Genomic DNA, 23,943 nt, shown 5'->3' on the forward strand with positions numbered 1-23,943 from the left:
TTTGCCATGAACCTGAATCATACAAAATAATCTCGCCAGACCCAAAGACCTGTCAGAGATGTGCAAAACCCACTGGTAACCAAGTGATCCCTCCTGTTCAGCGGCTACTGTGGAGTCGACTCCGACTCATGGTGACCCATGTGTGTCAGAGGAGAACAGCTCCACAGGGTTTTCAATAACTGATTTTTCATAAGGAGATCACCAAGCCTTTCTTCTGAAAGGTCCTCCTCAGGATTAGACCAAGTCAAAACAATCCCAGCCACTGAGGGGAACCAGGGGAGGGATCTGTGGAGTTGAATACAACTGCCTGGTTCTCTGGAATTTCCTCAGGAATGCTAGAAGGCCTAGAGGCAGAGGGCAGGGGGGCTGGGAAGAAACCTCATTCCCATTAGTCAAGAAGTCTTGGGCTCCCACCCCTGGGCCAGGGACAGCTAAGTAGGGACCCTTATTTCTGTTCTGCCCCCTCACTCCTCTTCTCTGGTAGCAACTACCTTGACTCCCTAAAGACTCTGAATATAGCTCTGGTTGTGATCTTTTGCGAGGAGCCCTGGTGGCGCAGCAGTTGAACGCTGGGTTGCTAACCGAAAGTTCGGCAGTTTGAACTCACCAGCTACTCTGCGGGAGAAAGATGTGGCAGTTTGCTCCTATAAAGATTTACGGCCTTGGAAACCCTATAGGGACAGTTCTACTCTGTCCTGGAGGGTCACTGAGTTGAAATTGACTTGACGACAGTAAGTTTGGTTATTTTGGTTTATGACCTTTTACCACATGGTTAAAGACCCTCCCACTCCTCACTCCTAAGACACCAGAAGATGCTCTCTGTGCCACACGCTGTCCATATGGAGTAACAGCCTCTCCTCCCCTCGCCCACCATGCCATGTTGCTGGGGACTTCACTCTCTCTGGCCCCTTTCCAGTTGGCTGTTGAGAGAGGCAGCTCTCAGCTCCTGTCAGAGGTCTCCCATGGCAATGTCAGGACCTCGCAGTGTTTCACTGCTTCAGGGTAGAGCAAAGCAACCTCCCACATTAAAGTAGTTAGGGTTGCTTGGGGGAGTTTTGGTTGCTTTGGGGAGAAAAAGGAAATTGATGTTAGAAGATGTTGTGGGCTGTGGTAAGTCGGTCAGTGAGCGGGGTTGGCTCCGGCTCCTCCCTGGGCCCTCAGGCCCTTCATGCCAAGAAGCATGGCTCTCCTGCCCCCTCTCAGCAAGGCACATCCTCAGAGCACACCACCCCAAGCCTCTCCTCCGGGACTGGCTGGGAGAATGCGTTATGCTGTACTGCCTATGCCTGTGCCTAGAGTAGGACGACTGCCTCTGAACCTCAATATGAAGAACCTTCCAGGAGAGAGGGTCCTGGTATTGTGGCTTCCTCAACCCCACTTCCTCACTGCCCTGAGGCCTGTCTACAAAGGACTGCAAGAAATCACTCCTATATATGAAGGGGGACGGACAGTTCCTGGGTTCCATTCCAGTTAATTCAACAAATGGACGCCAGGTTTGGGCATGGTTAAAGACAGTCTAACGATGCTGTCAGAGATGGGCAGGGCTTCAATGACTGGGGTCCCCTCACCAATTACACGGTAGGGTAGATTATTCAGACGGCAGAGTAGCTACATTTCTGTGGCCATTTTACGGCTCACTATAATCTCCCCCAAACACAGAGAAGGAAGACAGGCATCTGTCAACTTGACATGTCACTTCCCCCACACTGGCGCAGCTGGCAGGGCCAAACAGACCGCAGGAAGAACTCCAACTCTTCCTGGGTTATGGCCCTTCTGTCTATTAAATACAAGGTCTGCTGATAAAGTGTAGAGTTTAAGAATAATTCTATGGCATATCCGGAAGTCTGGCTGATGTTATTTACCAGTGGTATAAACCGATGTGCTAGCTTTTCCCATGTTATCAAAGTCTTCAGATAAACTAATTCATGGCTTAACTCTCCTAAATTAATTCAGACATCATTACCTGTTAAACAGACAGTGAATTATTTAGCCACACTTTCCCCAAAGTCTTGGTCAATCAGCCCTGACCAGATACACCAGGGCCCCAAAGATTAAAGATAAATGTCTACAACTAGTATTAAGAATGATGTAGTTTACTGAGGAAACCTATTCAGAGTATTTCAAAATCAAAGTCCTACCTGATAATTTTATGGATTATGAAAAGGAATTCTTTTAAGTGTCTTATAAAAAACATTAGTGCAACATCCAAAATTACAAAATCCATTTATGACCGAATTGCAGCTGTTCTTTAAAATGGAGATTGCTGTAAATGAGGCAACTGAGATTTAGGAAAAGTATTTAAGATAAAGGCAGTAACCTCACGCACATTGGCTAATATCCCTTCAGTATGGCAAAGAAGAAAGAGCTAAGAAAATTATAGAAATTTACCAACTTTTTTTTTTTTTTTTTAAAGGAAAAGGCACATGGCTTTCATTAACACTTGTTTAAATACAAGTGATGCTAACAGTAATTCATGAGGGGGTGTAAAAACAGAATGTTTAAAAGCTAACTATTGAACATTACACTGTTTTGCTAGACACCACTGTAAGGCGGATCAGCTGAAACAGTGACTTGTTTCACTAACCTAAAAAATAGCTGCCCTCTTGAGTATGTGGCCTCTCCAAATGATGTTTAATGCTGTGGTTCAATAATTAAATATGAAATATGTTTCCATTCCAGAGATTCATGCTTGATGTTTACGCAGGGGATAAAACTGGAAGTGTGACACTGTGAAGACAGGCAGAGGGGAGGCTGCTCCCTGTAGACGACCCTGCCCACCTTGGGGTCTGCATGTCATGGCCCCAGCGGTGAATAGGCTGCCCTTTCCACAGCACGCACAGGGGTCATAACCTGTTACCAGTGCAATACTTACAGTAGCTTCTTGCCTGGTATCAGAATCAATGAAAAAGGCACTTTGAAAACTTGTTCTCTACCATCCTCTTGAAAAGATTTATATGGTTCAACTTTATTGAAAGTGAATACACAGGTGTAAGGAGCAGAAAGACATTTTCCTGATCTCAAACCCTGGATCAGACTTTTTAATCTGTTACACAGGCAAGACCCCACCATCAGTAGCAGTTACTTGTTTTTGCTGAGTGTTCTCTGCTTTTCCGCGTGCTCCACAATCTTTTCTTCCACATAAAGGCCCTTCCGCTTTCGCACTGCGTTCATGTACTTCCGGGCCTGGTTCTCTGAATCGGCCTTCTCACCAAAGTGCAAGTATTCCTCCTCAGTGGTTGGCACCCAGAAAGGGTCGCTGGGAATCATCTTGTAAAAGAAGGGAATGGAATGTGCTGGGTTAGCAAATATATTTTAATTTTAAATCCCCTTTACTCATCTCCCCAGTTCACAGTCTTAGCTAATGAAGAAAGGTTAAGCTTGTTAGGAATGATAATAAACACACATGAAGAATCATGGAAGGTGTGGACAAACGCAACAAAATTTATAACATATTTCTTTGTTCACAGAGCCATTCGTAACCTGAAGCGGGGGGGACTATTAATTCTGAACAATTAATAAAAAAGCTCTCCTTTCATTAGGGAACATTTGGGTGTGAGTGTCTTCCCACCAATTTGCCTTTGTCCCCAGCAAAGATCAACACATGCAAGCTCATTCTTGATTACTTTGAGCTTTTGCTCCAAAATTCAGTGAAGCATCTTGGTGAGCTGGAATGCAACAGGTGAGCCACATATTCTGCCCAAGCAAGAGGCCGACACAAACAGCCTCCTTTTCTCTTTTCTCTGGGCCTACACCTGTTACTACTTTGATGGTGAGGAAAGACAAGTCCAGGGAAAAGCAGGCTGAGGACAGTTTCTCTCTGAGGTTACTCCTTGAGGAGGAAGGACAGGGGCAGTTTGAGGAAAAAAAAGAACTGAGAAAGGGTTAGTTTGGAAGTCCCGATGTTCAAGTTAGTGGTGAATCTGGACATGGACCTTACTGATGGACTTTAGGACAAGACAGTGGATTGTACATATGTTGAACGCTCCCCACCTTTCAGTTATGAGAGGAACATTTCGTCCCTGGCTCCTAATGGTTGCCTTCACAAAGTGAAAGCTCCATTAGCCTCAGGCTCCTGGCCTGTCTCTGCCTCCTCCCTTACGGTTCCCCATCGGAATCTGATTGGTAAGCATGAAAGGAAAAACACACATGGGTAGCTTAGCCTCTTCTTTTCCATTTCTTCTGGAAGCAAGCTGTCCACAGGAAGGTCCTCCAAGCTATTTATTTGACAGAGAAGACTGCTCCTGCAGAGGGAGGCGGCCCAGTCTAGTCTGTCTAACTCTGGAGTTCTGTACAGGTAGTCCCTGACTTACGATGTACTTGAGTAATGACAAAGCACTCTTAGAACCGTTAGTTTTTTCTTTTTGTACATCTTACCGTTAGTAATATGTACTATATAATGTTGCAGGGTGTAATTTGTTGTTATCATTCTCAGATGTAACATTTCCAACCCCCAAAGACAAATAAAGATCCGATTTATAAAGATACAGACAATGAAAGGCAATAACAACAAAAACTAAAAAAAAAAAAAAAAAGAGAGATATTCAACTTATGTCAGAGCTGACTTATGACTTACGAAGGAGTAGTCATGGGAACGGAGCCCTGTCATAAGCTGGGGACTACCTGCATTAGGAGACCCACTCACCTACAGACAAAGATCACATTCTCCAAGATCAGCTTCATCAGTGATAAAGGTGAGAGTTTGGTCTCTGCATGCCTTACTCTTTTTTGGTTGTTATTGTTTTCTTATTTCTCATTTGGGGGAAAACAGGTGGTATTTACTTGGTGGCCTCAAATCCTAACACCTTTCAATTTAAAACACAGCAATGAAAGGAAAATACATTTTAAAACAGACACTTTTCAAAACCAGAGGGAAGTATCTGTAGACTAGAAAGGGAGAGTTTTGGAGGGATGAAGGGAGAGGAGTCTACAGTAGTAAAGGGGGGCAAAAGCCCTATCCATATCCCACAGGAGCCAAGACAGATGTGAGCCAGGAGGGTCAGGCTCTTAATGTCCACTTAGGGATGGGCCCAAAGCCCAGTGGTGGACGAAAGAACCACCACTGTTCTCTGGAGCTGTAATAACCATGTCTGCCCAGGGTTCTGGCTAGAAATCAGTTGTATGCCATGAGGCAGGAGCAGTCACACTCTGGAGACCAGACTTGGCCTCTGATGTATCTGTTGTCCTGTCTGTGCCATCCACTCTGGTGAAGGCACTGGCTGAGCTGCTGAAAAGGATTCATTTGGGACCTATGGAGCTCAGAAGGGCAGAGCAGGAGGCAGCTCTGAAATGCCTTACAGTGGAACCTCCTCAAAAGAGAGCACATGGTGGAGAAAGCCCCCACAGAAGATGAACTCACAAATAAGAATTACAGAGCACATAAGGAAATCCAGCACCATGAAAGACAATCACCAGACTCAAAAGAAAGGGAGAATTCATAACCAAAGAAGAGCTAGCAGAGTAATCTGAAGAGGACTTTTTTCTTTTTTTGTAGTTGCTAACATTTTCCAAATAGGAATTTAAATAACAGAATCTATCAGTACTATGTGCATTGTTTAATAGAAGAAATTATATTTTGAAATCAAAAGAGAAATAGGGATATAATAGCAGATTAAAATACATTCTTTTCCAAGAATAAAGAGTTGGGACCTTACACTGATACAAACACACACGCATACACACACACATATGTATTATGTGTATCTATATGTGCACAGGAAACGCTGGTGGCGTAGTGGTAAAGTGCTAAGGCTGCTAACCAAAGGGCCGGCAGTTCAAATCTGCCAAGTGCTCCTTGGAAACTCTATGGGGCAGTTTTACTCTGTCCTATAGGGTCGCTATGAGTCGGAATTGACTCGATGGCACTGTGTTTGGTTGGCTTGATTTCATATGTGTGTAAATATATATACACACACACACATATACGTATGTATCTGTGTAGATATATATATATCAATATATCTATATAAAATGTTGTTGCAAGATGCCGTTAATTAGATTTTGACTCATAGCGACCCCATGTGACACAGCAGACCTGTCCCATAGGGTTTTCTAGGCTGTAATCTTTTCTAAAAATTTTTATTGTGTTTTAGGTGAAAGTTTACAGCACTAATTAGTTTTTCCTTCAAAAATTTGTACTCAAATTGTTTTGTGATGCTGGGTGTAATCCCCACAATTTGTCAGCACTGTCCCCCTTTCCATCCTGGGTTCTCTGTGTCCATTCATCAGTTTTCCTGTCCCTTCCTGCCCTTTCATCTTTCTTTTGGGCAGGTGTTACCCATTTTGTTTCACAGACTTGATTGAACTAAGAAACACATTCCTCACCTGTGTTATTGTTTGTTTTATAGGTCTGTCTAATCTTTGGCTGAAAGAGAGATGTCAGGAGTGGCCTCAGTTCTGAGTTAGCAGGTGTCCAGGGGCCATAGTCTCTGGGGTTCCTCTAGTCTCTGTCAGACCATAAATCTGGTCTTTTTTTGTGAGTTTGAACTTTGTTCTACATTTTTCTCCAGCTTCGTCTGTGACCCTCTATTGTGATCCCCATCAGAGTGGTTGGTGGTGGTAGCCAGGCACCATCTAGTTCTTCTGGGCTCACGCTGGTTGAAGAGGACTTTATACAGAGTATATCTAAAATCCTCAGAGAAATAAAGGGAGAGATAGTATCTATAAAGCATTAGGCAGTTACAAAAAAGAATAAACTAGAAATCCTGGAAATTAAAAAAAAAAAAAACTTAAACATTAAATAAGAAACAAGAAATGCAACAGATTAAACAGAAGACCGCCGAAGAGAGAGTAAGTGAATTAAAAGATAGACTTGAGGATGCTTCCCAGAACACAGCAAAGAGAGACAGATTAAAAAAAAAAAAAAAAAAGTTAAGCACCATAAAATATGTGCAGGATGTGTCTAACAGGGTTTTAGAATCAAAGAACAGAGAACGGAAGGGTATGAGTCCTCAGATTGAAAAACCTCACTGAGTCCTGGGCAGGATGATCAAAAAGCTCACCTTCTGTGACACTGACGAAATGTTGCAAATCTGTGAGCACCTGCGTCCTATGCTCAATTCTGACCCAGCAGACACTGCAGAGCAGAGAGAGAGAGAGAGAGAGACAGGGCTGTGCCACTGGCCCTTAGACAAAGGTTGGAGACAAAGCACCCGGCACTGAAGCAGAGTCACTCTCTTGACAAAGACAGAGAAAATCAGAAAGAAAAGCCAGGTCACCTACAAAAAAACATGAATCAGACTGACAATAGACTTCACATCAGCAACAAGAGATGGCAGAACACAATTAAGTGCTTCAAAAAGGCTGAGGAATATACATGTGAGCCTAAAATTCTTTATCTAGTCAAACTATTGTCAATGAACAACAACAACAAAAAAAAAGGTTTTTTAAGACAGACTCTAAAAATTTACTTCTCATAGGTCCTCAATGGAAGATTTAAAAAATATCCTTTAAGCAAAAAGAAAATTACCCCTGAAGGAAACAGGGAAATGTTTAGAAGCAAGAGTGGCCAGCAGAACCACAGAGATTTTATCAACGGTGAGTAAAAATTCTGGTGAGTGATAGCAAGTTTTCAGGGTGAATGTCTGTTTTGAAGTAGAACCCCAGTTGGTGGCTGGGGGGATGGTGGGAGAAAAGGGGATTAGGTGTAGCTTTTTTTTTTTCTTGGTGTGAGCAGAGCAGTAGACAAGGGCTGTTGGATGCAATTCAGACCAAAAAATTGCAGCAAGAATGGGGCGTAGGGAGGACGGCCAGTGCCATGGACTCGGCAATCTTAGGAGGCTTTTCCCAGGGTCAGAGGGAGTGTACTGCTCAATTTTGTGAGCACACAAGTCCCTTAAGACTCAAGGCTGATTCACTAGACACTGAGTCTACAATAGCAAGGTTCATTCTAGACCATCTACTGGCAGAAAACATCCACCATGCTACCAGGCAGTCAGTGAGGGCTCAGGGTTTAGGGCTGGGCTGGGCGGGGGTGCTAGTCAAAGTCACCCATCCAAGGTGAGCAGGTAGAGTGGCTATAAAGGGGTAGTATGAGGGAGCCTTGTGGTGGTGATGGAATAGCTTTTCATCTTGATTGTGGTCGCAGTTACATAAAGCTACATGTGATAAAATTACACAGAACTACACACACCTGTCTGTCATTTTGTGGTGCTATGGTGGCCATGATGCTAGGCACTACGCCATCAGTATTTCAAATACCAGCAGGGTCACTCATGCTGGACAAGTTTCAGCAGAGCTTCCAGATTAAGACACAGACTAGGAAAAAGGGCCTAGAGATTGACTTCCAAAAATTAGCCAACGATAACCTTATGGATCACAATAGAATATTGTTTGATATAGTGCTGGAAGATGAGGCCGCCCTCTACCCCTGGATTGGAAGGCACTACACAGTGGCCACCAAAATAGACCCAAACAGGCCAATGATCATAATCATGTACAATAGTTCCAGGCAGCAGTTTCATTCTGTTGTACATAAAGTCGCCATGAGCTGAAGCTGACTTGATGTCAACTAACGACACACACACACACACACACACACACATACGCTGAGTGTACACAGCAGAAGAAAGGGAGGCTGGATCTTTGTTGACATCACTGAGCCACTGTGCCAGCCCTAATTGTCTAAGCAACTATTGATATGGTATTATGTTGCCTGCAGATGAAAACACTTCTAACTGATATAGGGTGGCGGTGAAGATTGAGGAGGACACCATATGAAACTCACCTGGTGAAGCACCTGGCACATGCTAGGCTTGTCCAGTTCCAAAGCCTACCCTCCTTCCACCACAATGGCTGCCATGAAGATCCCAGTTGTTCATAACACATGTTGCCCAATGGTGCTAGCTAAATCAAGTCCATATATACCTGGTGAAATCTGAGTGAGCTCTGTGGATTGGATCAATTTCAGACTCCCAGTGCTGATACCGTGCTATAGTTATAGAGGACACTAACACTGGGGGAGGAGGGCTGAAGGGTGCACAGGACCTCCCTGTGGTTTTTTTTTTTTTTTTGGTAACTTCCTATGAATCTATAATTATTTTAAGATAAAAAAGTTTTGTCATGCTTGTTTGTCTCTTAATAAACGCCAGTCATTCACAAGTTGTAATTTTCCTTTTTAGGGTTCAACTCTTGGAGGAGGAGGCAAAATTCTCAACACTTTTAAGAAGCCAAGTATAGGAACTGCTTTAGAAACTGGTTACTCTGCTATGCTAGGGGGAGAGGGGGTGAGGCTGGTAGTTTCTGTTCCTCGCGCAAGGCACCGGCCGAAGTGCAGAGTGACAAGAGCCAGTGGGGAGTTTGGCACTTCACCAAACCTGGAGCAGGCACCTTTGGGGACACTGCCCCTGCACTCCCTCAGGACATAATCTCATTAAGTGTTTTAAGAGCACAGAACCAGCGCCCTGAGGTTGAAGAAAGATGACCTACTGGATGTGAGGAACCAAATCTCATCAGGGTAGACATCTACAAAGTAACCAGCAAGGCCTCTAAGGGTGCCATTAGCACAGTATTGGCAGGTTGCTGGGGTCCTGCAAAACCCAAATGGTATAATGATATTGTATTGGGGGCTCCTCTGCATTCTAATTTAGCCAACTTCCCATTTCCAGAGGGAAGAATATTAGAAACAGTGCCACTAAATCGGCCAGCAACAGAAAAAGGGAGCTGGTAAGAAGAGTCAGATGAAGTGGGATGAGGGAAGACAAGGTGAGCAAGTAGACTCCCATCTCAGCGCTCCTCAGTCTTGGAGGAGGAAGGACTGCTTGGACCCCATGCCATGTGCAGATACACAGGAGCTTCCCATCTGATGTTAAAGAACCCAGCCGGCCCAGCTAGTCTAACTGCATGCCTAGCCCTTCCATACATAACTAGCTGTGTGGCTTTGAGCAGTCACATCAGCTTCTGATCCATCGTCTACCCCTCTACTGGAGTGACAGTGACCGGGGCCTGTCCGATGGGTGTTCACATATCCCCTCAAAGCCTGAGGTGTGCGGAGGTAACGAACCCACCCAATGGCACACAGTTGGTAAGTGTGCAGATTCATCTGTACAGCGAGGCCTCCCTGTGGACACTTTGCCGGGCTCCTAGGTGCTCTTCTCTTCCCATCCTTCCACCTCTTTTCTTCCCAGCTTTTGCAGTGGGGCTTTTGCCTCAGGAAGATACCAATGACTTTTTTTTTTCTGAAGGTAGGTGTTCTTAGTGCGTACTTGGTAAATGTATGTCGACTGAGTAAACGATTGCACACCTGCCTTGATTACAGAATGCTCAGCTTATTATGAAAACTGGATATTTCCTCCCCTTCTTCCTGGGTACTAGAATACCTGTAAATGCAGACGGAAACTGATGTGGCACCAGAGTACTACGCTGGGAGAGACGTGGAGGTGCTAAGGGGACTGGGAGAAGCCTTGGACAGGACAAAGAGGCAGCTGTGGGTAGGAACTCATTGTTGGATGCAAATGACTAGTAATGGAGTTTACTAGAATTAAGCAGTGCCAGCTTACTGGCCCTAGTAGCCAGATGGGAGTGGACCAGACAAGCCACTCCATGCAAAGACCGATAAGGATCCAGAGGATACTATGGAGCTGTACTCTGTGATCAAGAGGTGGGGCCTGTAGAGCACAGCCTGGACGACCATCACCCTGTCTTCTCCCCATGTCAGGAAATTCAAATCTAGCCTACGGCAGTTAGGTGTTACTTCATCTCCCCTGGTTTAGAGCCTGTTTGATATGTTGAGGCAAGTGACATTTTCCTTTCCTCCACTATGAGGTCACATAATCCTCTCCTTTTTGGAGAGAGGAAGGGGAAGAAAATCAGAAAAACTGAACATCTGCCTGGGCAGCCACCCAAAGGCTATTCTGTGTAAGAGCCTGTGATGTCACAATAAAGCTTGTTATTGGTGCCCTCCACTAACCAATTGGAAGACAGATCTCTTATAGACTATAAAGAAGCTACATGTTCTTAGCACGTTTGAGTGGTAGTGGTAAATACATTTTTAATTCTATTAAAAAAGAAAGTGACAAATTCTACAGAGAGAAGTAAACGAAGTGCCACCTGAGTGACGCCAGGCTCAGACTGGCCAACTTAAGACCAGAGTCCTGCTGTTTCAAAAAAGGAGATCCTGGAGTTTCAGAAGGCAGCGGATTGTCTTGGCCTCCTGCACATGCTTCTCAGGCTTGCTCAGTTTGTTTCCATATGCTCCTGGGCCCAGCTTTTGCAATCACCCCAACTGCCTAGGATACTACTGTAGACACTTAGCTCTAGACCACTCCTCACTGAGGTCCACTGCCTGTGCTTCCCATGTCTGCCCGGAGTGGGTGTTCTGTTTTCAGCATCACGACTCCTGTAGCTCTGTGGACGTCTTGATGCTACTTGCCTCAACATGCCAAACAGGCTCTAAACCAGGGGAGACGGAGCAACACCTGACTGCTGTGGGCTAGTTTTGAATTTCCTGACATGGGGAAAAGACGAGGGTGATGGTCATCCAGGCTGTGCTCTATAGGCCCCCTCTCGACCACAGAGTACCGCTTGCCCTCAGCTTGGAGGGTGAGGTTCTTTTCTCTAACTGGCTTGCCCAGAATTCATCTGGCTAGAGGGAGAATATTTTTTGATACTCAACAGCCTGGAGAAGATGCCATTTTCTAATTCATACAAAGGCACCACAAGGGCTAGCTGCTGCCCAGGCATTTTACTACCACAGACACACACACAAAAAAGATAAAAGGAAAAAGCACTGGAGCTCTATTTCAATTTTTTGCCCAATTTTCACATGATTGTGGCTGGAGGTGGGAAATACCCATGTCCAAAATAAACCTCTTCAGTGCTCTTGCAATCACTTCTTCCTTACCCTGGATGAACTCTGGCCTGCCTTTCAGGGTAATCTCAGTATTAAATGGCAATTGTGGAGGTTATGCTGACATACATGTACGACAGCACTGGTTAGTAATATTTTCCTTTCTGTGCCTGTTATTAGCTCCTTTTCTTCCTTCTTCATAAAAGGGTAAAACATAGAAAGAGAAATTAGGAGATTGCTGACTCCCAAGGTTTCCTCATGGAAAATGCCTGTAATTTTATTTTCTCTATTTTCTGAAGCACTTTCTCTCAAAAGCTCTTGATTGTAAATTATATGGTGCGGTAGAATACAAACAAAAAAAAAGTGCCTTGGAGTGAGAAGCCAGCTCTCAACAACTGTGTTATTTCTAAACCTAACTGTGGGGGAAAAAACAGAGATAGCCAAGAAATATCAGATCAATGACATTTAATTAGAATGTAGTTTTTGAGACTTTCAAAGGTTTGAAGCTTTTGGGACTACCACCATGACAGGTGGCAAGAAGATGACAGAATGATGGTATAAAACTGGAGCAAAACTTTTCTTGACAATATTTTTCTCTGAAGTTATTTATTAAGACACTAATTTTTAATAATAAGCATAACTATGCCAGCTAATATTAAAACAAACAATTAAATTAAAAAAAAAAAAACACAGTTAAGTATGTAAGGTTTTCAGCTTTTTTTTTTTTTTAAATTCTGAGAGAAAAAGGAGACTGAAAACCACCATGGCTTTCAAATAGCAAAAACTGTCTGTTCATCCAAGTAGCCAACAAACACATGAAAAGATGTTCACCATCATTAGCCATTCCAAAACCAAACCAAACCCAGTACCATTGAGCCGATTCCGACTCAGAGCGACACTATAAGATGGAGTAGAACTGCCCCATAGAGTTTCCAAGGAGCACCTGGCAGATTCGAACTGCTAACCCTCTGGTTAGCAGCCTTAGCACTTAACCACTACGCTACCAGGGTTTCCCATTTGCCATTAGAGAGATGAAAATCAAAACTAAAATTGAGATACCATCTTACCCTGGCTAACATGGCACTGATTAAGAAAAAAAATATATATATAACAAACACTGGTGAGGATGTGGGGAGACTGGAACCCTTACTCACTGCTGGTGGGACTATAAGATGGCACAACCACTATGGAAAACGGTACGGTGCTTTCTCAAAAGACTAGACATAGAACTAGCCTATGATCTAGTAATCCCACTCTTAGGTATATACCATAAAAAAAAAAGAAAAACCAAACCCGTTGCTGTCAAGTCAATTGTGACTTACAGTGGCCCTATAGGACAGAGTAGAACTGTCCCGTAGGGTTTCCAAGGAGCAGCTGGTGGATTCGAATTGCTGACTTTTTAGTTAGCAGCCACGCTCTTCACCACTGTGCCACCAGGGTTCCAAAAGTATACATAAAAAAAAAATACATAGGTATGTGTAAATATAAATATGTACGTGCAGGCACATATATTCACTGAAGACACAAATACGGATACTCCATAGACATAACCAAACACCTTCCAAGAATGGTTTTCTGGGTTTCAAAGTTTGGGACCATAGTCTCATGGGACAAGTCAGTCAATTGAAGATGTTGTTTTCCCCAGGAGGAAAGTTCCTTTGTGTTTTACTTTCAAAGGGTCTGTGATTCTCTTTTGAAAACATAAAGTATGTCTTTAGACGGAAAAAAAGATTAAATGTCTGTGTCTTAGCAAATTTTGCACCAAATAAAAAAAGAATGAAGGTATTACGTATTGAATTGTGTCCCCCCGAAAATGTGTATCAACTTGGCTAGGCCATGATTTCCAGTATCATGTGACTGTCCATCACTTTGTCATCTGATACGATTTTCCTCAACCTATACCTACCGCCGTCGAGTCGATTCCGACTCATAGTGACCCTGTAGGACAGAGTAGAACTGCCCACAGAGTTTCCAAGAAGCGCCTGGTGGATCGGAACTGCCGACCGGTTAACAGGTTAACAGCCTAGCACTTAATCACCATGCCACCACGGTTTCCATGATTTTCCTATGTACTATAAATCGTACCTCTATGATGTTAATAAGGTAGGATTAGAGGCAGTTATGTTAATGAGCCAGGGCTCAATTTACAAGATTAGGTTGTGTCTTGAGTCAATCTCTTTTGAGATATAAAAGAGAAAAGCTAGCAGAGAGACAGGGGGACCTCATACCACCAAGAAAAAAGGCAGGCCCAAAAGCAGAGCGAGTCCTTTAGACTCGGGGTTCCTGCACTGAGAAGCTCCTCTACCGGGGGAAGATTGATAACAAGGACCCTTCTCCAGAACCGCCAGAGAAAGCCTTCCCCTAGAGCTGGCACCCTGAATTTGGACTTCTAGCCTCCTAAACTGTGAGAATAAATTTCTCTTTGTTAATGCCATCTACTTGGGGTATTTCTGTTATAACATCACTAGACAACTAAGACAGTACATGTACGTTACATGCCATGTACAATCTAAGGATCATATATAATCTGAGTGGAAATAAATGCCATTTGCTTTCTCCTGTCCATCTGACTGAATAGAGCCCAAGGAAGGCCAAAGGGCATGGTGAGTTCTGCTGGCTACTCCCAGCCTCATCCGTAGGAAGCAAATCCCTAGGTGAGAAGGAAGGAATGGGATTTGGGGTCTTACCTCCCAGTGGCTGAATACCAGCTGTGGGCTAGCCAGGCCGCTTGTCCGCTTCCTGATTTCATCAGCGAAGCCAAAGCTTTCCGCAACAGGCAGCACGGCCTTGATGATGAACATGTCTGTCCCTTCTTTCATTTCTTCTTGAAGCACTCGGCCTTCTCTCTTTGACAAGACAGCGTAGACCCGACCTGTAAAACCATAAATCTTTCAAATTCAGTGACTGGTCATATGTCTGGAGCCACACAGAGATGTATATATCCTGTAACAATCCATTATGAGTAACTGGTGTATACAAGCATGGAAAAAATTTTTAAATATCTATTTAAAAAGTAAAAGATGATAATTGTAGAAAAATTAGAAACCATAAATAACAAGTGAAATCATCCCCAAACCCATTATCCAAAGACAATCCCTGTAACACAGGAAGAAAAGTAGGAAACCTCTGAAAGGACCTTCCAACACAATTTCGCCTCTGAGCTATCTTTGGGTGTGAAGTCCTATGAAATCCAATGAGATGAGTGTGACTGTGCTTTGGAATATTAAAACATTTGAATAGCTATAAGACATTATTAACATGATGGTCATGACATAAGCTGTGTGGATCTAGTAAGCAAGGAGCTGACATAATGATATTTTTATACTAAAAATAAAAGCCACATAAACACAAATGCTTGCTCATATTTTTCTTAAACTGATTATATAAGTGGCATGAGCAGAAAAGAGTTTTATTCCCCTGAAAGTTGATACTCTGGCATCTTTACGGTCTGGTAACAATTTCTATTGCCACATCACAAGAAATCTAGTTAAGTTCTCTCGGCTGACACTTTTAATTCTTCTTTAGGCACAAGTCTGTTTTACACCCAGGAGGGGAACGCCTCCGAGTGGAGTTCTGTATGAGAGCCTCTGGGGGCTCAAAGTACCCTTTCAACTAGTAAGCAGAACAGACGCTGCAAAGAAGTGATAAACTGAAAATCAGACAATCACGAAGAACTTGCAATAGCTAGCAGATACTCTCATTAAAGACTCCTCCTTTTATCTACCACTTAAAAAAAGTTTCATTTTATATAAGTGACATATGAATACATTATCCTGAAACATTAACAACATTACAGTTAAACAGAGCTAAAATCTCCTCTGACCTCCACAGTGAGTCCTGGACCTTCCTAAGTAACCACATGGGGTGTGTGGGCTACCTACCTTATTTATTTTTTAAACCAGGAATTGAAGCACAGAGCAAAACTGTCTGACTCCTAAACGCTTCTCTCTGACTCAGATTTCCCCCTGGTGGTGGTGATTTGAAAAGATAAAGGGAAACAAATGGTAGAACGTTATTGTGTCACGAGGCCTTAAAAAATAAAAACCAGAAACTGTGATGGTGCTATCCTTATAACTTAAGCTTAAAAACAAATAAAAAATCCTATTAGTGAGGAAAGGCACCATCTTTACTCTTCTCTACTCCTCCAGCTAGCTACCACATTCCTTCCTTTCTTCCTCAGATTTCTTATGTGGGTAGCTTCTCATTTCTTCACTACGAGCTTTCTTCAACACCTAGTCTCTACTGAAATGGCTGCCTTGAAGTTGTGGAATAATCTTCACATGCCTACCCCAAATGCCTTTTTCTCAATCCTCATTCTCCATGATTTCTCTCTGGTATTTGAAGCTATGGATCAACATCTCTTCTACCAAATCTCTCCAATCTTACAATTACCCTCCTGATAGTTCTCCTGGACCTCTGACTACCCTTCTACTGTTTACTTCAATAACTCTTGTTTTTTCTTCCTAGGAAGATTCTTTGAGGCTCCATCCTCTCCTCTGAACAAATTCTCCCCTCAGAGAGCCCATTCACTCATCATTTGTGTGGTTCCAACTACTAATTTTATGCCTGGGGCTCCTGAGACTCTGTATCTCACCAGGCCGGCCAATCACATACTTATGAAGACTGCCAGGGCATCAGGGCATCTCCACTGTGGAACCCAACTTCCTTTTAAGTTCAACACGTCTAAGATAGAGTTTATTACCTTCTGCAAAAGGCAACTCCATTCTCCCAATTCTATTCGGTCACCTTCCCCCTGAAGTTCCTACTAGAAATCTCAGAGTTACAGAATCAAAGAACAATGGTTTAGAAGGGAACTTAAGGGTCAACAAGTTCTACCCCATATTTGGTGCCAATTAGTCATTTAAGCTCTGCTAGGATGCTTCTGGAAACCCTGGTGACATAGTGGTTAAGTGCTACAGCTGCTTGCCCAAGGGTTGGCAGTTCAAATCCGCCAGGCGCTCCTTGGAAACTCTAAGGGGCAGTTCTACTCTGTCCTATAGGGTCGCTATGAGTCGGAATCGACTCGACGGCACTGGGTTTTGGGTTAGAATGCTTCTAAAACTCACTGCCTCCCAGGGAAGCTCATTCCATCTTTGGACAGCCTTAACTGGTGGACAATTCTGAGCACCAAATCTACTTTCCTGAAGTTTTTAATCATGAGTCCTAGTTTTTATCACATGGGACAAGTTTAATCCCTCTTCTACAGATCAGCCTTTAAACTAGCAGAAGATTGTTATCCTGCCTTCTCTTTTCCAGACTAAACACCCTCAATCTTTCTACGACATGGCCTTCGTTTCCTATCCCATACTGGCCACTTTCCTAGTTGAACTACTCTGATTTATTTACATCCTCCTGGAATATGGTACCCAGAACTGTAAACAATACTTTTAGGTACAGTTTGAAAGCTCTGAAAAAAGTAGAACAATTATTACCTTCACTGACAATAAACCTTCTTTAGGCTATATGCCATTTGGCTAAGATTTGTAGGAGCAAAAAAAAAAAAAAAAATCTTACCGTAATAGCTAACATGTGTAAGCTAGTAATTTTTATTTAGTCTGCTACTTCATTCTAAGAAAGTTTTAAGCTGGTTTGTGGGAGTGAATACAGAATAACAGGGGAAACAGAATGAGGTAACTGGGGAAAACAGACCATGAATGGGCAGGCCGGAGGCCTGGCCACCTGACTGCTGCTCCAGGGCCCAGCAGCTCCTCCCTCTCTGGGTCAAACCAGCAGGCTTGGATCAATCATTATAATACAAACTCAATGTAATTAGTTATATAATTTTGAGCCACTCAATTTTAATTCCACTAAAACAATATCTTAAAACTGGGGCAGAGTGATGGAACACCAAACAAAACAGTTACAATAAAACCTTCCAAATGCAGCTGGCTCTCCTTACAGGTGTGTCCAATGCTTTGGATGCATTCAGAGACCCTCAAAACCTACCACTGTCATCACTGAGAAATTATTACTATAGACACATCGAGGAGGGTTTCTAAGCATATGGCCCCTGACTGTGAATACTTGACAATTCTTCAACTGGACTTCTTCCATCATACCACACTCACTCGTTTGCTCACTCACCTATGAAAGATCACTGTGTGCTCTACTATGTATAAGGCCCCTGGAAGAGGCATCTCTTAGGGGTAAAAAAAAAAAAAAAAAAAAACCCAACAAGATTAATCCTATTAAGACAGTTTCAACTGAGGCTCAACTTTTAATGACTATAGTATAAACGTCTCAAAGGAGCCCTGGTGGCGCAGTAGTTAAGAGCTAGGCTGCTAAGCGAAAGGTTGGCGGTTCAAACTCACTAGCAATTCCTTGGGAGAAAGATGTGACAGTCTGTTTCTGTAAAGATTCACAGCCTTGGAAACCTTATAGGGTGGTTCTACTCTGACCTATAGAGTTGCAATGAGTCGGAATCAACTTGACAGCAATGGGCTTGGTTGGGTTTATAAATGTCTCAGCCTGTATTCAAAGCCCTCTCTGACCTGGCAGCGACCAACTACTTCAGCTCCTGTATGTGCCATCAAGGACCTGACATGTTAGCCCAGATAAACCACTCACTGCCTACAGTACACATCTGAGGTCTCATCACTCTGAGTTCACATTTTCTTTATCTAGGATACTCTATGTTCAAATCCTTCTCATGCCTATTCGAAACCAACTTACAAATAATCACTTCACCATCTGAGCTTCACTGAACTTTATCTGTTCTATTATGGCATTACAGAGTCTTGTGTACACATTTTATTCTTCCATAATAGGCGGTAAGATTGATTTGTAGATTCTACAATCTTTAAAGTTGGAAATCGGACAATTAAAGGTATGGTTTCCCTTTTTTTCCTTTTCAGAGTCTAGGAAAGAAAGCAGCTGTTCGTGGCAGTGTTTTCTCTAATAGCAGACAAACTGGAAGCAATGTCAATTTCCAATTTTGGCATAATGAGTAAGTAAATTATAGCACATCAAATCGATAGGATTATTATGCAGATCTTAAGATGAAAATTATGAATACTACGTAGCCTAATGGGAAGCATGCTTATGAAATGAATCATAAATGTAAAAAGCAGAATACTAAATTGCTTCTACCATAAGGTTACAACTATATAAAATGTACAATTACAGTCAAGGATTGTAAAAGAAGAGGAAAAATGAAAGTAAGATTTCCGAGGCGGAAGATTTTTCTTTCAGCTTGTAAGTTCTGCTATTATTAGTAACCCTTGTAGAACAACTTCAATCAAACACACACACACACACAAAGAAACTGGTGGGCACTAAAAGACATCAGTTCACTTCTTATTCTTATAAACCAGGTCACAGTAACCTCTTCTCCTTTTATTACAGTTACCAGACTGCTAAATCAAGCAAATGTGGTTGACAGGATGCAGATGGGCTTCAACCAAACAGGAGATAAAGCATGCTGTGGACATAATGGAGAAAGTGGGTTGGATGCTTTTACATAGATAATTCCACTAAAAGTTCATAGGAAATGGATGCTAACAAAAGTTGACCCCACCCTGGAAGGAGGTCTCGAATGCGCTCTCAAATGCTCTAGCTCACAGCTTTGTGTCATTATAATCAACACTTTGATTCAAAAGTCATGATGACCAATTCCAAAGTTCACAAGAAGCTGGGTGGGTAATAAATACTATGATAGAGCCAGGAAAACTAGATAAGGGCTCAAATTCAACAAGATATAATTTAGCATGAATAAATGCAAGGTTCTTCACTTGGGTGCAACCAACCAAGTGTCCAGGATTAGAGAGGCAATGCTGATCATCAGTTCCTCTAAAACCAATGAGAAATGAGTTTACTTTAGGCTTAACAGAAGTCCTCAGTGTGCTGTCATTCAAAGGAAGCTAATTTAATACTGGGTTGATGAACTCAAAATTACTCCACCCATCAAAGCCCATTTCAAAGTACTATCACTTCCAAGAGACCTTCTGTTTTACTTTTGCCAATTTCTAATAAAATTTCTCTGAAAACCACCATTTCTGCACTAAACTCAAACATATTTTACTTTCCAATTGTTTTACATAATTAAGCTTTGTCACTTTCACTCACTTCTCAAAGCTGGAATCACGATTAACACAGTGCTGGCACATTGCAGCTCAATAAATCTTTGTTGAATTATGAAATGCTGATGGAAAGTAAAAAGAACTCCAAGTGCAGAATAAGAAAATGTTTTTCAAACTAAACAGAGAATGATACTTGCTGAGGATTTTCCTGCTATATTAGGGCACATGTGTTCTAACAATGTAAATGTAAACATTTATTTCTCCAAGTATAAATCAAAGGCAGGACTACAATAGCTATAACCTTGTTAAAACTCTAACTGTCGTCTGTTACGTCTGTTATGTTTTTAGGTGCCACTAAGTCAATTCTGACTCATAACAACCCTATAGCACAGCGCAGAACTGCCTCAAAGGGTTTCCAAGGCTGTAGCTTCTTTCACAGAAGCCGACTGCCACATCTTCTGTGGAGCAGCTGGTTGGTTCGAATCGCCAACCTCCCAGTTAGCAGCTGAGCACTTAACCATTATGCCACCAAGGCATCTTAAAACTCTAACTAATACAGTCTAATGGAAAAAGGTATTTTTTAAATATATGGTTACTGCCAAAGTTAAAAAAAAAAAAAAAGCGGCGGGGGAAGAGCAAGAATGAAAGAGGCCAACAGAAACAAATACGAAATGAGGCAATTTACTAGTCACATGACAATTCAAAACACAAAGCAATTCTGGTGTCTAATCAAGTTCATTAAGAAGGGAATTTTCCTGGACAAAAAGATGCCAGAATCACTCCTTTAGAAAAGTAGATTTTACAAGTACAGAACGGTCATTTTCTTGGGATTACTTCCCCAGACAAAACAAATTAATGGTTTTGAGATGATTATTTTCCTACAGAATTTCCCATTTTGACCATAAGCAATTCTGTCCATTTATAGAAGGATTTCTTGTTTAACAACTTGTGCAGAAATAACAATTTTAAAAAGACAGCATTTGCTACATAAAAAAGACTGCAATCAACTTGTGCTAATTCTTGGAGAATTAAAGCAAGAGTCAGCAAGGTCTTCTTGCAAGATCTCTGAAGATCCATACAGGAATCAAAAGGCCTTGGGGACACAGATGGTCTCTTCATCTCTTTTTCTCCAGGCGATTTAGAAAGAAAGAGCAAAACACAGGAAGTGAACAACTGACTCTGTTGACAGGCCTTGGACCCTAGAGACTGGCTATCAATACCAAAGAGCCCTTCATAAGCAAAGAGAAGGTTCTTGAGTCAAAGCCAGAGGTCTTCTAATCAAATTAGGAAAAAACAAAAACAAATCAAATCTAAACACAGTGTCTTTGGAGGGCAGTGGGTGTGTTAGCAAGTTGGTCTCAGGGAAATGTAATAAAAAAGCTGACTAGTGACAATGGTATAGACTGTATACTAACAACCCAGGGTTTAAGTGACACATACACACAGCTCCCACACAAGAGGCTAAATAAGTGGGGCCTCACAGGAGTCACTGAGGTCTAGCATGACATTTGTGCCTGGAAAAGACAAGGCAAGGATATCCTTTGACTCAAAGGAAGAGAGGGAACATAGCCCTGAGGGTTAAGATACCCACAGCTCCCTAGAAGTTGGCAGTCCTGTGGCTGGGTGAGAAGTGTCAAGATGAAGGTAAAGGGCAGGATGACAAGTAATACTTCTGTGGGATTGTCCTAGGGCTGCCTGGTCACGTGCAGGGTCCAGGTGGGGTCCAGGCGGTGATTTCCTAATAGAAAAGAGAAAATGGGCACAGAGTGGTGACTCACAGGGTTACTCAACAGTCTGCTAAATTTTAGTCTCATAAACGCCAACAGCTGATTCTGGCTTCACATGTTGAGCTGAAAACTTGTCCTCTCAGAAAACAAAGGACAAATGTCACTCCAAATGGATAATGTAGAAGAGATGGGAATTCTTGGAGGACATAAGTGTTCCCATTATTTTGGCAATCTAGGGGAAAGAAATGGTAAGCACAGACCTACATAGACCCTGGGCTTCAGGAAGGGTCATTCAAACACATGAGGGGAAAGGTAAAACATAAAAGTAAGCTTTAGGATAGGAGACCCTCAGATAAACTTCCTTATAGAAGTAAGAAGAGAGCCTAAAAAATCCAATCATGAATGATTCCGATGAAAGAAACAGCGTTATCTCCCTCCCCTCTCCAAATACAACAGTAGCTCCAAAGTAAATCAGTGGGGTCATGGTTAATACAATAAATCTGTTGTGTCTCATAACTCCTATTTTTGAGAGGACACAGGATGGAAGATGCTGGTACCAATTAAGGGTGGTTTAGTGACGTACGCAGACATTGAAAACCAGAACTGGGCCTAACAAAACAACAGAGCTAAAGACAACAAAAAAGGTCTTTTCCATTACTTTCAAAACAAGGATGAGGGCATGCCAACAATGTGGAGAAGTCTGTATGTCAGTAAGACAGCAAGAAAGCAGGGCTTCTCAACATCCATACTTTCACTCTTTCCAGTAAGGAGAATGGTGAACACACTATAGCAAATAGGACAAACAGAACAATGAAGTTCAACATAGCTGAGAAGTTGATAAGCAAGTACCTGGCTTTTTTAAACCAGAGTTCAAGTCTCCAGGACCAGAATTATGTCCATGGTGCTAAAGAAACTTGAGTTATGGAGAGTGAGATAGCTGTCAGATTACAGGTAAAAGGTAAATAATGACTAGAGGGTTCCCATAAACTATAGACTAAAAAGTCCTATGCTAATTTCCTGTAGAATTTTAGAATGAAAAATCTATATATTATAAAGATTAGTTTCCATTTATATAAGTATGAGGAAAACCTTTGGAGATGATATGGGTTTATTTACACAAAATCATACCAACCTAAGCTTTTTTCTTTTTCCAATATGGTTGGTAAGCTGATATAATCAGGAGAATGCTATAGACACAAACGGCATCACTTTCATCAAAATATTTGATATCAAACAGAAAAAACACAAATGAGAAAATGAAAGAGTCACTGTTTTAAGATGGTTGTGTTGTAGCTTCTTTGACTTGCCATTAAAAAAAAAACTTTACTATTGTTGTGCTTATTATATAATATATACATATGACTTAAGAAGGAAATTAATTGTACAGACCCAGTTTACTCAGATGTAAACACAGGAGTTAATCATACTACCTAATTTCTACCACCTTGTCAATTACCAAAACACTGGATTCTGCTTTTTGGGAACAAAGTGAGAAGACATTAAAAAAAAGGGGGGGGGGGAGTAGATCCTGACCTGCCATGAGTTAAGGATAAAATGCAACTGCTAAACTGCATTAAAAGGTGAACATTGCATCACATATGAGGATGACAGTATGTCTGTGTTCTGTACTGGCTGGATGACAATTTGAGGTGCCATGTTCAAATAGGAACCCTGGTGGTTAAAAGTTTGGCTGCTAACTAAAAGGTCAGCAGTTTGCATCTACCAGCTGCTCCTTGGAAACCCTATGGGACAGTTCTACTGTGTCCTCTAGGGTCGCTATGAGTTGGAATTAACTTGATGGCAACAGGCCTGGCTTTCTGATGTTCAAATGTGGTTGCTTTATCTAAGAGGGATGCTGACCAAGGTATGAAAATCATCAGGATGATGAAAGGGTATGAAAATCACATCATATGAGAAATAGCTGAAGGCTCTGGAGAGTTTTCTTTAGAATTACAAAACTAGAAAACTACACTGTCCTCCCATACGTGCAGGACAAGGTATGGAAGAGGTATGAATGATGGTACAAATGGTTGGAAACTATTCAGAGAAAAGACTTTTTATATAGTACTAGAAAGACACTTGTCTAATCATATAAGTGCTATAAGCTGTCCATCACTGGAAATACTCAAATAGAGGTGCTATAAGCACCCATCAGGGAAGGAATGGTTGCAGATGAGCTCTGAAGTCTTTTCCAAGGATTGCCAAAGAATCGTGATGCCTGGGTTCCAAATCTAACTCTGCCTTCTTAAATTCAGAAAGTTCTTGATGAGCATAAAGAGTAATATCTGGGAATGGTCTAGATTGATGTCCCCAAATGGGCCTGTGGGTTCCATAAGATGTTAATAAGTATGCTGTATGAAAATGTGGTTGAGAAACACTGTATTATACACCATATTTAGAAATTCAACTCACACTA

At 42.1% G+C, this 23,943-nt stretch overlaps 1 protein-coding gene across 2 annotated transcripts in view; it reads right to left on the bottom strand.

The window, feature by feature from the left end:
• Positions 1-2,823: 2,823 nt before the first annotated feature.
• The window catches only part of EFL1 (elongation factor like GTPase 1), a 160,602-nt gene continuing 139,482 nt past the window's right edge, over positions 2,824-23,943 (bottom strand). Inside the window, exons 19-20 of one of the 2 annotated variants that reach the window (XM_049852501.1) lie at positions 14,470-14,654; positions 2,824-3,267 (exon numbers count right to left, since the gene is read on the bottom strand). In XM_049852501.1, coding sequence (XP_049708458.1) covers positions 3,079-3,267; positions 14,470-14,654 — 374 coding nt within the window. In that variant the 3' untranslated portion in view covers positions 2,824-3,078. The remainder of the gene's footprint in view (positions 3,268-14,469; positions 14,655-23,943) is intronic. The other variant, XM_049852502.1, reaches the window with a different exon arrangement.

Source organism: Elephas maximus, chromosome 13, assembly GCF_024166365.1.
Source record: "Elephas maximus indicus isolate mEleMax1 chromosome 13, mEleMax1 primary haplotype, whole genome shotgun sequence".
Lineage (NCBI taxonomy): Eukaryota > Metazoa > Chordata > Mammalia > Proboscidea > Elephantidae > Elephas > Elephas maximus.